At 39.6% G+C, this 15377-nt stretch overlaps 1 protein-coding gene across 1 annotated transcript; it reads right to left on the reverse strand.

Annotated features, from left to right (window-relative positions):
- Positions 1-268: 268 nt before the first annotated feature.
- On the reverse strand, positions 269-15073 carry MCUR1 (mitochondrial calcium uniporter regulator 1). The gene is made up of 9 exons (XM_042869791.1): positions 14923-15073; positions 14485-14598; positions 13085-13188; positions 10040-10141; positions 8454-8495; positions 6702-6773; positions 4033-4086; positions 2892-3006; positions 269-1679 (listed from the first exon to the last, which is right to left on the reverse strand). Exons 1-9 carry the CDS (start codon positions 15071-15073, stop codon positions 1624-1626), a joined length of 810 nt encoding a protein of 269 aa, XP_042725725.1. The 3' UTR covers positions 269-1623.
- Positions 15074-15377: the final 304 nt, after the last annotated feature.

Genomic DNA, 15377 nt, shown 5'->3' on the forward strand with positions numbered 1-15377 from the left:
ATTAAAAAAAAGCCAACAAGAAAGTGAAGAACTCCAGTACAGATTCATTCAATTTTGAGGAGCTGTTAAAATTAGCACAGGGAAACTATTATTGCTAATTAATAATCTCTACTGGCTGCTCCTTCCTCTTTGGAGTGTTCTAGTGGCTGCTGACTTTGCTTTCAGTTTTAGCTTTCAGTCTCATGAACAACGACTTACCTTAAAGTAATTACATTCAGATTAATTGAAAGAGTTGTACTTATAATGAAAACATCATAATTCTATGAAATATATGAAATTCTTTATTTCAAGTTTGCATCCACAGTCGTACATCTGCTTGTCCTCAAATCAGTCTGCATTGGCAACCACCAAAGAAGTTAAATAGCTTTTATGACACAGACACAAGGTAACCAGACAGCTTTACTTTCATTAAACAAAGGCAGACAGCATTTATTACCAGTGCATAGGTCATTCTCTTTTCCTATATTTCAATATTTACAATATTTCCCTTACATGGAGGAACACAGATGACTGTTACTAAACCTGTTACTTCCTGAATGAAAGAATGATGGGTATATGTACCTGGATACACAGGGTGTTTTCATTTGCATTTGCTAGTTCACAAGCTGTGAGTTTAAATATCCTTACAGATCTCCATTACCACTTTCATCATTATATCACTATCCAAGTTCCACATTTGAAGTACCAGTAGGATTTTTTTTAATAAGACAAGAAAACAAACACAAGACAGACAAAACTGCAGTTCCCTCATGTATGATACTGCTTCAGAACCACCCTCTAAAGAAATATCCTTTCCAGAAGCACCAATTCCTTTCCAACAAGGAAGCAGCACCACAGAGAGTTTGTATAGTTGAGCCATAAAGTAAAACCAGTGTATTTTACAGCATTTCAAACTCCCAGTTAAGTGGTTAAGTTAAAAATTAGCATATGGAATGAGTATCAGAAACTTATGTATAAAAAGGTGAGTTAGTAAAAAACCTACAGACAGATTAAAAGCAGAACTAGCAGCAAACACTGCTACCATTACACAGTACTCACGAAAGATGATTGATTCAATGGTCATCTGAAAAAAGAAGCTGATGACTGTACTGTTATAAAAATGGCAAGACATATTCGATCATAGTAACTGTATGATCAAGTGTTAGAAGGAGAGAAGCAAGCATGATTCAGTTAACACAAATCCTACTTAAACAAGAGTGCTTCCAAGCCACAAAACATTTAGTTTCAGTTTTATACTAATAATCACAACTCCAGTCCAACAGATGCAACTGACTCTGGTAAGCACATCTGAACAGACAACAAAAGGTAATTCCTAGTGCATGCAGCTCCATACAATTGGTATGAATGTCAGTCTTTGCTTATATGGCACTTTGCAACAGCAAGGCATACTGCAGTTCAGAACGAAGGAAAACAGCACAAGTGCTTTGATCAGAGGTAAGGTTCAAATTGGGCATGACATATGTACAGTTTGTTTCCAGGCACGTCTTTGGTTACATTCTCAATACAGTCTTCTTCACAAAAAAATAAATAACACATTCAAGATTTGGTTGAAGTTCAAGCAAATAATTTTTTTTCCATTTTCAGAAAACAAGACAGTAGAAGTCCCTCTAAAGTGAGGCTTTATTACATCCATAAACGATAAAATCCCAGTGCTACAGTAAGGCATGTAAATACTGAACCTGAAAGAAAATAGAAGTGGAGAAGACAGATAAGAAATCATTAGCTCTTGGAATGTATCTACAGAACTCAGAAGAATTCAGAATATCACTGCACTGCTAAAGATATAATCACCACTTCTTCCCCATATAAGAAAGTAAGCTTTTTCATTTACAAAACACAAACAATTTCAAGGCAGAGGGACACAGAAATGACAAAGAAGGAGGGAAAAGGAATGTGCAGGAACTGGACTGGAAGACTATCAAAAGGTTGGACAAAAAAAAACACAAAAACAAACAACACCTTAGCTGCTTACCATTCGAAAAAAGATCAAAATGGCAAGTTACAGTTGTAAAATGAGGGATAACAGGGTTATTAAATCACAATCAGGTATTCAAAAAAATAAATGCAAACTACTTTATTATAGCTGATCAATTTGTGTTTTGTGGGGTTTTTTATTATTTCTGGTGAATGTAATCAACTCTTGGTTTCTAGATATACACACAGAAGATTTTTGCCACTGTTTGCAATGGAAGCAATTCAAGCAAACATATTTTGCCTCCACGATAGTAGGGATGATGGGGAAAAGAACTTCCTCTCACTTTAGTAAGTTGCCTTTTATTTGTCAGTAATGGCTCTCTGTAAAGCATATCCCTATAGTACAGCACTGTAGAATTACTCGTGACAAAACCTGCTGTGGAAGAATAATCAAGAAGCCTAAAACAAAAGAATAACTTCTCCTGTTCATTTAATAGCGCTACAGACTTCGATAACTTTAATACTTTGACATTTCTCCTAGAAACAAGAGCAATAACTTATTTGTTCCTAATGCATATATGTGAAAAATAAGTATTTGAAGAATTTGATAATTGAACACCCAGAAAAACAGAAGCATTCGACTTTGTAGACAGAGCTCAATCAGACAGATAAACGCAGGCTGCTCTTATAAATTAAGCTGGGCACAGATGGAGCCTTTCACTCTTACTGACAGCCAATCTTTTAGATTTCTCACACACGACTGCAATACGAAGAATGGAAAGAGCATACAGGCATAGTCCCTGCAAAACACAGCTGCAAATTACAGAAAACTTTCTCTGGTAACAATGCTGCTGATATCGACTGAGACTGCTTAAAGTACTCAGAATTTCTTTGAGCCAGGGCCTTCATGAATACAGTCAATGGACAACTTGCAAAAACACTGTGCAGTTTAGCAGGTCCACCACCAGATGCCTTACCTGCTAAGTACTTAATATTGTCGAGTTTGTGTGATTCCAGCATTGTTTTCAGATCAGCAACTTCTGTGTCTATTTTTCTGTCTGTTTGGGTCAGAGCTCGATCTTGTTGTGCGTGCTAGAAAACAGAACAGGCTTACAATTTGAACAGTTCCACGTTTATTTAGAAATGTAACCCATTCCTCTAAGCTGTACTTCCAACTCTTCCTTAAATGTGTGTTAATGAAGTAATTTGCACTCAAAGCAAACAAGTTTGTTCCTTGCTTACCTATCTAAGGAACTGAACACAGTAAATTTTCATTACACGTTCACTAAGATGTAATCTAGAACATGGTCTTATCTCAATCTAGCAGCATAATCACTCACTTTAATGTGTCATCTGGCCCACAGATGTTCAAGTCACATCTCAATTATAATAGCTGTTGAGAAGTCTAGAAGACACTCATGACAGAAACATACTGGAAGAGCATGACAATTTATGGCTCCTTAGAAATATCAGAGTAGGTCTTTTGATGTAAAAAAATGCGTCTTCATCTTGCAGTGAATTCTACTACAAAAACACTAAAGAATGACAGCCAGAATCTGATTATGACAGAAGACAGGACTTCATAGGAAAAAAAAAAGGGATTAAATTGTTACTCAGAAAGGGCTGAAAGCTCAAGCTTGTAAACTCAGAACAACAGCTGCTCTGCTGCTGCTATTTTCAAACCAGCACTACTGACACATTGTAATCAGTTAATGATTTATGGCTAAAGGTCCTCCTGTGACTAATTTTCTACAGTACAGAAATCAAGCAAAATTAAGAGGAATTCTTTAGTAAAAGCCTCCTTTAAAATGAACTCAAATCAATCAAGATATTGGTTTCAGTTCCAATGAAGATGGAAAAAGTCACTGATTTAAAAGAAAATAGCCCACTGAACAGGTTACATGTGTGTGTAGACCTAATAATATACATGAGCCTTTTTATTCTGTAGACACTTCATTTGTTTGTACCACCATGGAAATACACAGAAAAATAATAAATCTCAATGACATTTTGTACATTGAAGGGTCTCAGAGCATGAGCAGCTTCAAAAAAGAGCACCAGCTCTGTAACACAAGTAAAAAAGCTTTGGTATATAACAACAAGCTACCAAGTTCTTACCAGTTCCACTATTTCTGTCCTCATTTCAAGTAGTTTTCTTTCATTAAGTGAATACTGGAAGGGAAAAACAAACAACAGACAGATAAATAGGATATTGTCTTCAAGGCTTTTCCCAAAGCACGATTCCTTTTCTGTTCTCTGCTTCCCAGTTTTCTACAAAACTGAACCTGAACACCCACATTGTCTGACAACACCTGAAAGATACTATTGCAAGGTGACTGCTGTCATTGGACAGCTGAATGCAGACAGGTGTTCAGCTCACACTGGAACAATATATATATATATATACACTAAAAAGCAGATGGCAGAAGAGTTGGCAGATTTGCACTTCTGCCAAAGGCCTGTGACTCTGAAGGGCAAATGAGACAGATAACTAACTCAGAGAACACAGACACCAAGACTGAACCATCCTCTTTCTTCAGTAAGGGGAGCAGTTTTTAAGTTATCAGAGCAAACTCAGCTACCAAAGATGTTTCACCAGCGTTACAGGCACTCTCTATTCAAAATTTTGAAATGGTCAGGATGGTAGTTGAGGAACACCACAAAATGCTGTATTTGGTAAACACGGAGCATTTGTATCTCATGTTAAGTCACTGGGTCAGAGTCACCTGAAAGAAAATACTGCAAGTCAGAAGTCCTGGGTTACTTATGAACTGTAGTTACCTGGATTCAAGGAAAGGTAAATCCAGATTCAAGAAGCATACATTTAAGGCAGGCATACCTTTCTGACTCATGAACTGGCATTATTTGACATATGTAATGGTTCCTACCCACTACTGAGCAATTCAATTACTCCTAGGACAGCTGCTAAGCCATCAGTCTATAGTGCAGAGTATTAAGGTCATCAGGCTCCCATCACAGAATCCTCAGTCACACAGTGATAACCTCAGCTACTGACATTCCCATGTGGAAAGTTGCTTCTTTTTTTTTTTCCTTCCAGTCTAGAGGCTTATTCCACTTTGATATCAAACTCAGATTAATCTACATAAATGCCTCAGCATTGAAAAACTCTCTTGTAATTACCCAGAACACTATTCAAACTTCTATTAGATCCAAAGATCCAATTAATAAACAGCACAAGGCTACATAGAAAAAAAAAAATAGAAGAGACAAACAATAAGATGCCTATAATTAATAAAGCATGTGTTGCTAAATTCTGCAAATTGATGACAAGGACAAAAAAAATCAGTAGCATATATTGCCTCAAAGTAAAATTCTTCAAAGCGTTAAGGTAACAATACAATACAATTTTTAAGTCATGTTTGAGGTCAAGTTTAACCTAGCAATGCCCCATCCCTGGAAGTCTTCAAGGCCAACTGAATGGGCTTCTGGGCAGCCTGATGGGTGGCAACCAGCAGGATGGCCTTTAAAAAGTCTCTTCTAATCCAAGCTGTTCTATGATTCTGTGTAAATGGGACCCCACATTAATAAACTGATTATCACTATCAAATGTGGCATTACATTTAAAATAAACAATAAACAATCCTTCTGTTACAAAAGACCAAGACATGTCTGTAATAACATAAGCACATAAGAAGAGGAAAAGTTAACCCCCCCCTTCCCCCCCCCCCACCAAAATTAAACTGGGAGATTTCCCCTTAAATCCATGGGTTTTTGCAAAGCAGAGAAAATGTAGTTCTGCCAGATGCATCTTGATGTTTTTAAACAGCAAACTTAAGGCACGTGAATATAAGTGAAAATTTGTTCCATGCTTCAAGATTTTCCAATTCAATCTGTATCACTGCAGATATACATCAGGGCATAAGCAGGTCTGCTTTAGCTAATGAAGACTTCTCCAGGAAAAGTAAAATGGAACAGACTTATTAAAAGATAAAGCACTGAAGAGTTTGAAACACTAGAAATGGCTGACGTGAGTGCTGGCAAATTAAGATAATGTCCTTCAGCACTTCAAACACACACCAAAAAATGCCTTATATCCAAACGGTTCTTTCTGTCGAGATTGCAAGTAAATATTACTCCTTCATTACCTACCTGTGATAAAAAGACTGAGTTACAAACAAAATTTGCAGTAAGATGTCACTAAAATATCTGTCCATTTTGATGATGCAATTCAAGTTCCTAAAAACTTTCAAAAAAGATCTAAAACCAGACTTCTATTTAGAGTGCTCCACCTAATGAAAAAAAAACAAACAACCCTATCTTCTGATTTTTCATGTATGTTAATCTAATTGAAAAGCTTGTCCGCTCGGTTCTGCCAGATATTTCAAGTCAAAAACAATTAGAATCAGTATCAGAATCAGTATCATCACAATGACTTTCACAACAGGCACTGCCTGACAAACTAGCCACACTGAAGCCTCTTGCTATAGGGAAAGGAAACATCCTCAATAATGGCAAGATAATGACATGTTTGTACTTAACTCAATGAGAAAATAGAGCTGTGCCAACAATACAGAAAATCTCAAGGCAGCTAGTCAGAATATTTAACTGTAGTACGTTAATACCGATATGGAAACAATATCAAGAGACAGACACACAAAAAAACCCCACAGTACCTTGTACCACAGCAGCATAAGGATGAGTAATTGAGATTAATAGCATCTTGAAAAGGAATAACACCACAGACTAATATTAAACTGATGTTCTTATCCAAATTTGGAGATTATTCAATGTTTAGATGTTTCCAGAAGAAAGCAATCAGAACTTACCAGTTCTTTTACTCTGCTCTTCTCTAGGTTTAGGTTTAGTTTGTTATCTGCACGAACTTTGGTAATTTCATCCTTATGGGAACACAAATGAGAAAGTGGTGAACAAGAATTTCTATTTAATTGTAAGCAAAAAAAGTCAGCCAAAATACTGCGCCTCTTTTTAATTAGAGAGGAACTGGATTCTAAAGACACAATGTGCATAAATTTCCAGAGTACAAGTGTTCCTGCCCTTCCACTCGTGTTCTGTAGGATGAGTTCATTCTCACTGGGACAAATCAAAAACTAACAACTACTTTTACACCAGAACACTCAAAGCAAGAGTCGATGAAGAAGAACACAACCTTCTACAAATTCTGGGAGCGTTTCATAAACCCATGGCTCACCACTTTTAGAACTCCTTGCCCATGCACACTTGTAAACTGGACTTGTATGAAGGAATCTTGATACTCAACATACTTGAAAAACAGTTTGCAACTTTAAAATTTAAAAGGAAATCTGTTTCTGAAGACTGCATCCAGGCTCTCAGAAAAGAACCACTGACAACTAAGAAGACAGAAAATGTTTATTATTTTTAAACACATAACTTGAAACTACCACTAAGTATTTTGCTTCATGGATAACCCTAAGCGACCCCTACTTTGCTTAGTGACAACTGCCATTTTATATTAACTTCCCAGCAGGAATTCTAGCCAGATGACACTTTGTCATAAGACAAACTGCTGATCAGATGAGTGTGTGGGAGAATCAAAAGATTGATGATGTTCTGGGATATTCTGCAGTTAAAAACAAGTAAACATCTCTCAAGTAGACCAATATCAGCTAGACAAGACTTCATTAAGTTTCTACAAATAATAATGACATTCAATTTCTATGCTAGGATTTTTGAACTTTAACTGTGTTGTAATTAGATGCCATTGCAGCACAACGTTACCATTTAATGAAAATATTTTGAAGCCTTTACAACATTGTCATTTTGTCCTTCAGAAAAAAAAAAGCATGAGCAAAATTATTACAATTATAATTTTATCTTTACATTACAGTAAGAAGTTAAATTTAAAGACACCTAACCTCAGATCCTTCATGTCCTACCAGTGAATATGCTGACTCATTTATATGCAAGTGAAACAATAAAATAAGTTACAAGACAAAAATCAGATGCTGAATGTATTTTAGAAAGAGTATTCTGAAAGCCACTGTGCATTAAGCACTTCATAACAAAACAGTTTCCAATCTTAATCATTCTTGCAAGAATTTCTATCTGCATAAAAGCTACACATTCATCTAAGTAACAGGTTTTGAAATCATCTTCATGAGAGAAAGGTATTTTGACTGTTAGTTAGTCAGGAGAAGCAAACTACAAAGAGCAGAAACACAGCACTGATTATTAAACCTAAGAAAGACCTGCAGATCATTAACAAGAGTTTCCTCCACAAATTATTTTTTCTTGCTAAGGTCATTTGCTAACAAACAAGTGGGACCAAACCAATGGTCCCAAATTTACTGGCTAAGTCTGTTTTAAATTCTGGACAGTTACATTTTAATTCAGTACTTTGTGTAAACGCAATAAGTTTACAGTTCTGTCATCATAAATTGTGTGTGAAATCGACTTCGTTGCAGCCCATTCTACCCCATCAATTTCAATTACAACAATCAAACACAACCTTTACAATAAAATCACAACAGCAACATTTTTTTTTTTTTAAGCAAATAAGACAGGCCTTAATTCTTGATTATGTTGGTACAGTATCTTACCATGACTTGCTTCTTTATCTGCTGGAGTTCCAGTTTTATTTTCTGGGAGAGCAGAAAAAATGTACACTTTAGTATTGTACACAAAAACTGGCAACCTAGACATACGAACCAATTGGTATGATCAGTAGCAATGATTATAATCCATACTGTGAAAGGAAGGTGTCTTAGTTTCAGCTGGGATGGAATTGTTTTTCTTCAGAGCTTCTGATATGATGCTATGTTTTAGTTCTAGGAGAAAAACAATGCTGATAACACACTGCTATTTATAGTTGCCTGCTAAGCAGTGTAGTACAGAGCCAAGACCACTTTCAGCAAAGGGCCCAGGGAGCTGGGAAGGAACAGAATTAAGACAGTTGAATTAAACTGACCAAAGGGATACTCCACACCATAGGATATCAAGCAGAAGGAGTACTGAAGGGAGTTCTTCTCTCTTTCTCTACCATTGCTTGGGAGGCTAGCTGGTCATCAGTCAGGGGGTGGTGAGCAATTCCTTGTGCATCACTTGTTATATCTGTTATACAGACATAACTATTTTCCTTTTCCTACTTTGGTAAATAGTTTTATCTCAATCCATAGGTTCTATTTTATTATCATTTTTTAATTCTCTCCCACATCCCACTGGGAAGGGATGGTGGAATGAGTGGATGACAGTGCAGTGCTCAGCCACCTGCCAGGTTAAGCCACAACAGAAGGCAGAATGAATGTGGTTTAACTTCATTTATATCCTGAGTATGTTTGTAGACAGACCCACCTGTACATGTGTGTACTCAATCAGTACTGCATATTTCCAAACAACAGCACAAGACAGAAGCTAGCACTGTCCCACAGCACTACAGGTGGCCAAATGCACAGGATGGTATTAGCAAGAGCAAACACAGCCAAAAGTAACTGATTGCTCCCTCGTGCTTAGCATTTGTGAGCTTACATCAGAAAAGTTGTGTCCAGCTTTAGGCTTCTCCATACAAGACAAATGTTGGCATACTGGAACAAGCTCAATGGAGAGCCACCAAGATGATGGGAGACTGCAGCAAGTGGCATAGGAGTGGAGAGTGAAAAGAGAAAGAGCGTGCAAGACAGCAAGCAGTGTGCTTGTTTAGCCTTAAAAAGAAATTGCTAAATGGTAATCAAAACACAGCCAGCAACTCCCTTAATGGTTTCTGGCAGTCCCTTCCAAGCTAAATTATTCTCTCACTATTTCTTTCGAAAGACGTATGAAATAAGAATAGCTGTAGCACTTTCTATTAATTCTAATGTATGAAAATTATCGGAACACAGAAGAGCAACAGCTGCATCAACAATTTATGCCCTACAGTTCAGCAGTTTCTTCCCTCCTCATTGTTTTATTTTTTACCTCGTGTGTGATCAGGATGATTGAAGTTTTTGCCAAACTTCACAAGGTTCCTAACAGCCTATTTTCCCAGCTTCCATCTGGATGGAGGGACATCAACAGTCTTTGGGTCAGCAACTCCTCCCAGCTTTGTATCACCTTGCTGAGGGTGCATTCTGCCCCTTCGTGAGATTATTAAGTTGGTGTTAACCCATATTAGCACCCAAGTCAACCCCTTGGACACAAAACACTTTTTTACCTCGTTTTCTGACCGAAGTGCTGAAAACTCACTTTTTTCCAATATAATCATGTCCTTTTTCAATCCACCAATATGGGACATTATTTGTTGAAGAGCAATCTCCTAGAAAAAATAGAAGACAAGCCTCAGAACATATAACCATAATGCTTTTTCTCATCTGCACATACAAATACAACAGGCTAAACCCCTAAATCTTTAATCTGGCAATTTAAGATTGACTATCTTAGTTTCAAAGAAGGTGAGATAAATTAAGAGGAAGTGACAAAACAAGTTGTGCTGAACTGTTAGTAATGTTTGGGGGAAAAAAAATCAGCAGTGCTAACACAGATCAGAATAATTAAAGTAATAGCCTAGGATCTGGTTTCTTCTAAGTCTTCAAATTCTTAACCCAGCAAAGGCATTGGGGAGAAAAGATGCCCCTGTGCTAAATGAGGAAAGCCAGTCACACCAAGACTCCCCAGTGCTACCCTATTCCTGTAATTTCTTCTTTTTCCACCTTCCTGTGGAAGAGAGCTCACTCCACTTTTCTATTCAGCTAAGCAGAAGCATGCACTACACTTACACTTTTAACCACTACTCTCAGTCTGACAGAAGTGAGCTACCAGAAGACAGACAAGCATCCCCCTCCATTTTGGAGGACAGAAAGGTCTGCCCATACTGCTTTAGATGCTACTCTATCCACATGCAAACAGGGATTCCCCTCTAAACGCCTCCCACGAATAAGCAGATCCTTGCTTTTGATTCTGGATTAACACCATTACAAATCTGACACTGCAACTTGGTTTTTGTCAAGTAATGATATTCTAATTTACAGCACTACGTGGCATCTGGAAATGCCATGTTAGGCTACCTGACTGTAAAAAAAAAAAAAAAAAAAGCAGTGGGTCAACGTGCTGGAAATATCACAGAAGATCTACTAAAAGATACTGCCATGGATATCTCCTTTCTTACTCCCTATGTGTTCAGCTTATTTTCATTCTCTCTCCTCTTCACCGAACTCATCAAAAGGATTTCTTCCATTTTCCATCTCTTTCTCATTTCTATACATATACAACATGTACATGCATTTTTCAAGGCTTTTATTTATCTCTTACCTATCCAATTATGGCCTAATGGCAATAACTACATTCACAGTTTTCCAAATTCTCTTTCAGTTCTTCATTCTCTTTTAGTACAAGCCCTTGACCACACAAAGACTATAACAAAGCACACATTTACCATGTTACCCAGAGTTCAGGTCAATACACACCTCCTGAGCATGCCATATAAACTTACACAGTTGAACTTCAATGACAGAAAATCACCTGAGGGTCATATTTAGCACAGTCACAGAAAAAGGGGAAAAAAAATATATCTACTTTCATTTCAAAAATCTGGGAATACGAGGAGGTACAGATGCCAACAACTGCTTATTGTTACACACAGTGGGAGAAAGGGCTCTTAAACAATGCATTCTCTGATACAGTGCAGAAGAAATTCAGCACAGGAGAAGGGAGTGCTCTTGCATCTGCCTTTCCTGGAATCTAAGAGTTAGAAAAGATGGACTGAAGCCTCCCCATACAGAAGGTGATGCAAAATCCACTACTTAATGAGCAGCCCCACTGTTCTTTACACAGAGAGTGGTGAGGTGCTGGAACAGCTGCCCAGAGAGGTTGTGGATGCCCCGACCCTGGAGGTGTTCAAGGTCAGGTTGGATGGGGCCTTGGGCAGCCTGGGCTGGTATTAAATGGGGAGGTTGGTGGCCCTGCATGAGGCAGGGAGGGGTGGAGATTCATGATGCTTGAGGTCCCTCCCAACCCTGGCCATTCTGTGGTTCTGTCAAGACTATTATAGTATGAAGCCAGCAGCTACAGTTCTCTCACATTAAGATGACAGATTCTCACATTAAGATGGCAACTTAGCTATTACAAAATTATTTGAATCGTTTGTTTGGAAAATGTCTTGGGGCTTGTGAATCCCAGCCTCACAAAGCAGTCTAAGTACTTCACTTACTGCTTCCCATTAGCATGGCCTACTTGACACACTTATGTGTCTGGCAATGCCAACATACTAGATACTGTGAATCACGTTCAAAAGATGCTTAAGTTCCATATAGAGCAAGTTGTGTCTCACTCTGAATTTCAATTTCATTTCTGGAGTCAGATGTGCCTAAAATATTCAATACTTTCATGTCTGCTTGCTTAGATAGATCTGCCTGTGTACAACCTGACAAAGGGCTCCCTCCCAAAAACAAAACAGCCATTCTCTCACAAATTCAGTTCAAGTCCACCTAATTTTCTGGTAACCAGGATGGATCTCCAGCTGTTCAGAATTATCAGCCCACTTTCAAGCAAGTTTTCTTCAGTTCCTCTCACTGATTTACATATATATTACATATATGTGTGTTTGTGTGTGCGTGTGTGTGTGTGAGTGGACTTAAGAGTATACCTTGAACAACATATGCATCAAAGGAAACAGACAACTCACAATATCAGTATCTAAAACATACCGTTCCTGTGCATTATCAGTATATACAACTACACTAACCACACACTAAAAGCAATGCAAAGAAGTGTTGCTCAATTCTAATACAGTATGAATGTCACTATGACAGAAAGATAAATTTAGAAACAGAATACACAACAGAATGGTAAATTACAGGAGGAAATCTTCAGGAGGAAAACGTTGCTGTAAAACTAGAGAAGAAAGTAATATAGGGGCTGTTACTAGTTAATCCCATGCCTAGAGTATCTCCTATGACTGCTAAGAGCCTTTTCAGGAATTCTATTCAGGTTACAATAAAGCTAGGAAGAAACAAAGAAACAAACAAATAACTATTAATGAACACTGTACCAGATCATAGTTCCTAAGTGTCAAGATCCATCTCAATGCTTTGATAAGTGAATTTCAAGACAAAACTCAATAGCCAGTAGATACACATGGATAGCTGTTCATTTTCAAGTTTTTAAACATTGTCTACCAGTAAATAATACAGCAACGTGCACTTCATTAGCAGGCACACTAGATCTCTTCTGTCTTTAACCTTTCCCCCTTCTTTGAGCTAACCTGCTGCACTTTGGTCACCATGTCCTTGTAAATCATATCCAGGTTGGTGTTCACGATTTTCACGAATGCAGACACAATCACCTCCGACTGCTGAGTAGTGAATCCTGAGCACAACAAAACACAATATTCATTGAATCACAGAATCGCTCAGGTTGGAAAAGACCTTCAAGATCATCCAGTCCAACCACAACCTAACCATCCTACCCTCACTCTAACAACCCTCTGCTAAATCAGGTCCCTGAGCACCACATCCAAATGGTTTTTAAACACGTCCAGGGATGGTGACTCAACCACCTCCCTGGGCAGCCTATTGCAGTGCTTAACAACCCTTGCTGTAAATAAGTTTTTCTTGATATCCAACCTAAACTTACCCTAGTGCAACCTGAGGCCATTTCCCATTCAGAGACTTACTGCAGGACAGCTGATGAACAATTTCTAATATTAATAACAAAGCTTTTTAAAAAAGCAGTCAGTAACGAAAGGTAGTAAAACATATTCCTTTCTATCTAGCACTAGCAGAGCACAACCAACAGGCAATACAACCAAATTCCTCCAATCCAAAATCATGCCTGTAATACACATAGCTGTGTCTGTAGTATAGCACTATTACAGCATCAGCAAGAAAAATGTTGAAAGTTTTTTCTAAAAGCACTACGGAATGCCATCTCTCATGTGGTTATTTTTATGAGTAAGAACCCTGACATTCAAGAGCAGATATCTACTTTTAGTACACTGTAAGTAGTACCACAGGAGACAGGCACATCTCAGCAATTCCCAACAGAGAAGAGCTCTGATTTTAGGCCTACAAGCACCTGAGTCCTTATAAAAATACACTTTGAACTCTGTACGTGGTGAACTATCATAAAACATAGTTTCAAATACGTAGCAGGTTAGTGTTAAAAAGCAGATTTGGGGCCTGAGAGTGAGTCACATTCAACAGCAGAGCTGATTTAACCATTTGCCATCACCAAAAGGTACCCTTCCTCCTGCTGCTATGTATGTCCTAGTGCTCACACAACTGCTCTGTGAGCTCATTAAACTAATGTCTCAGAATGCTAATCGAGCCAAAGGCACTGCAGTTTCCTAAGGATTAGGTTGGCACACACACGAAGACTGAAACTACACGGGAGGAGAAAGTGACTGGGATCTCTGCTTTCCAGTAGCAATTTGGCTGCATGTTCCTTCCTCTTAGTGTTACTGAGGTAGTGAAGGCACATCATGAATCCAGAAGGATCTCTTCCCTTATGTTTTAGGGTAAGAGAAGGAATATTTTAGACTGCATTCTACGCTCCATCCCAAGAGCTGCATTTTACATAGCAGCCCACGTTCAATTGCATTACAAAACAAACAAGCTAAGAACCCACCCACGATCCAACCCAAGGGACTGCGTAGCAAATTACCATGTCCTTCCAGGAGGCACACCAGGGCGTGAGTGTCAAAAAAAAGCTTCCTACTTCCCAGCAAGAAAACGCTGTCCTTGCTTCGTAAAAACGAAGGCACGGAGTTGCTCACACCTGAGAAAGACAAGCGGAAGGTTGGACATATTTTAACGAAATAACAAGAAATCGACACGCGAGCTCTCCAGGAGCTTCCTACTGGCCGCAGTAACGAAGCAACGCGCACCTTCACCGCAGCAGCCTGCAGCGACGTGCACCGACTGCCTCGAAAACCCCAAGGGATCTGACTGCTAACTTCTACGAGCACGAAAACCGACGGCAGCGCCGCCGCAGCTCCGAAACACCTCCCAGGTCGCCCACGTCCCAGAAGGACCCCACCGAGGGGCACAAGCGTCCCGCTTATCAACGCTCCAAACCACGCTTTCCGCTCCCCGCTCTCACCGCTCTCCCCGCAGCGCCGCGCCCACCCCGCGCCGCCGCTAATGGCGGCCACCGCGCGCGGACGGGCGGGCGTGAGGCGGTGACGTGAGGCGGAAGCGGGCGGGAGGGCGCCGTGGGACCGCAGCGCTAACAGCGCCCGCCTCGCGGCCATGCCGCCCGCTCCCAGCGGCAAGCGAAGAGAGAGAATCCACCGGCGCTACCGGAAAGCCATGGCTGGGCACCTCCCTTCCGCCGCGGCCGTCGATCCGCTTCCGTCTCCGGAGTGGAGCTTGGTGTTACGGATGGAGCCCTGCTGCTCGTCCCGCGTCACGCCTCCCAGGGTGCTTGGGGCCGGACGCGGGCACAGTGCTTACCGTCACAGAATCACAGAGTGGCCAGGGTTGGAAGGGACCTCAAGCATCATGAATCTCCACCCCTCCCCCCCCATCCCCCCTCCGCCACATGCAAAGCCACCA

This window comes from Lagopus leucura, unplaced genomic scaffold, assembly GCF_019238085.1.
Source record: "Lagopus leucura isolate 7727_CA_CO unplaced genomic scaffold, USGS_WTPT01 Super-Scaffold_100002, whole genome shotgun sequence".
NCBI lineage: Eukaryota > Metazoa > Chordata > Aves > Galliformes > Phasianidae > Lagopus > Lagopus leucura.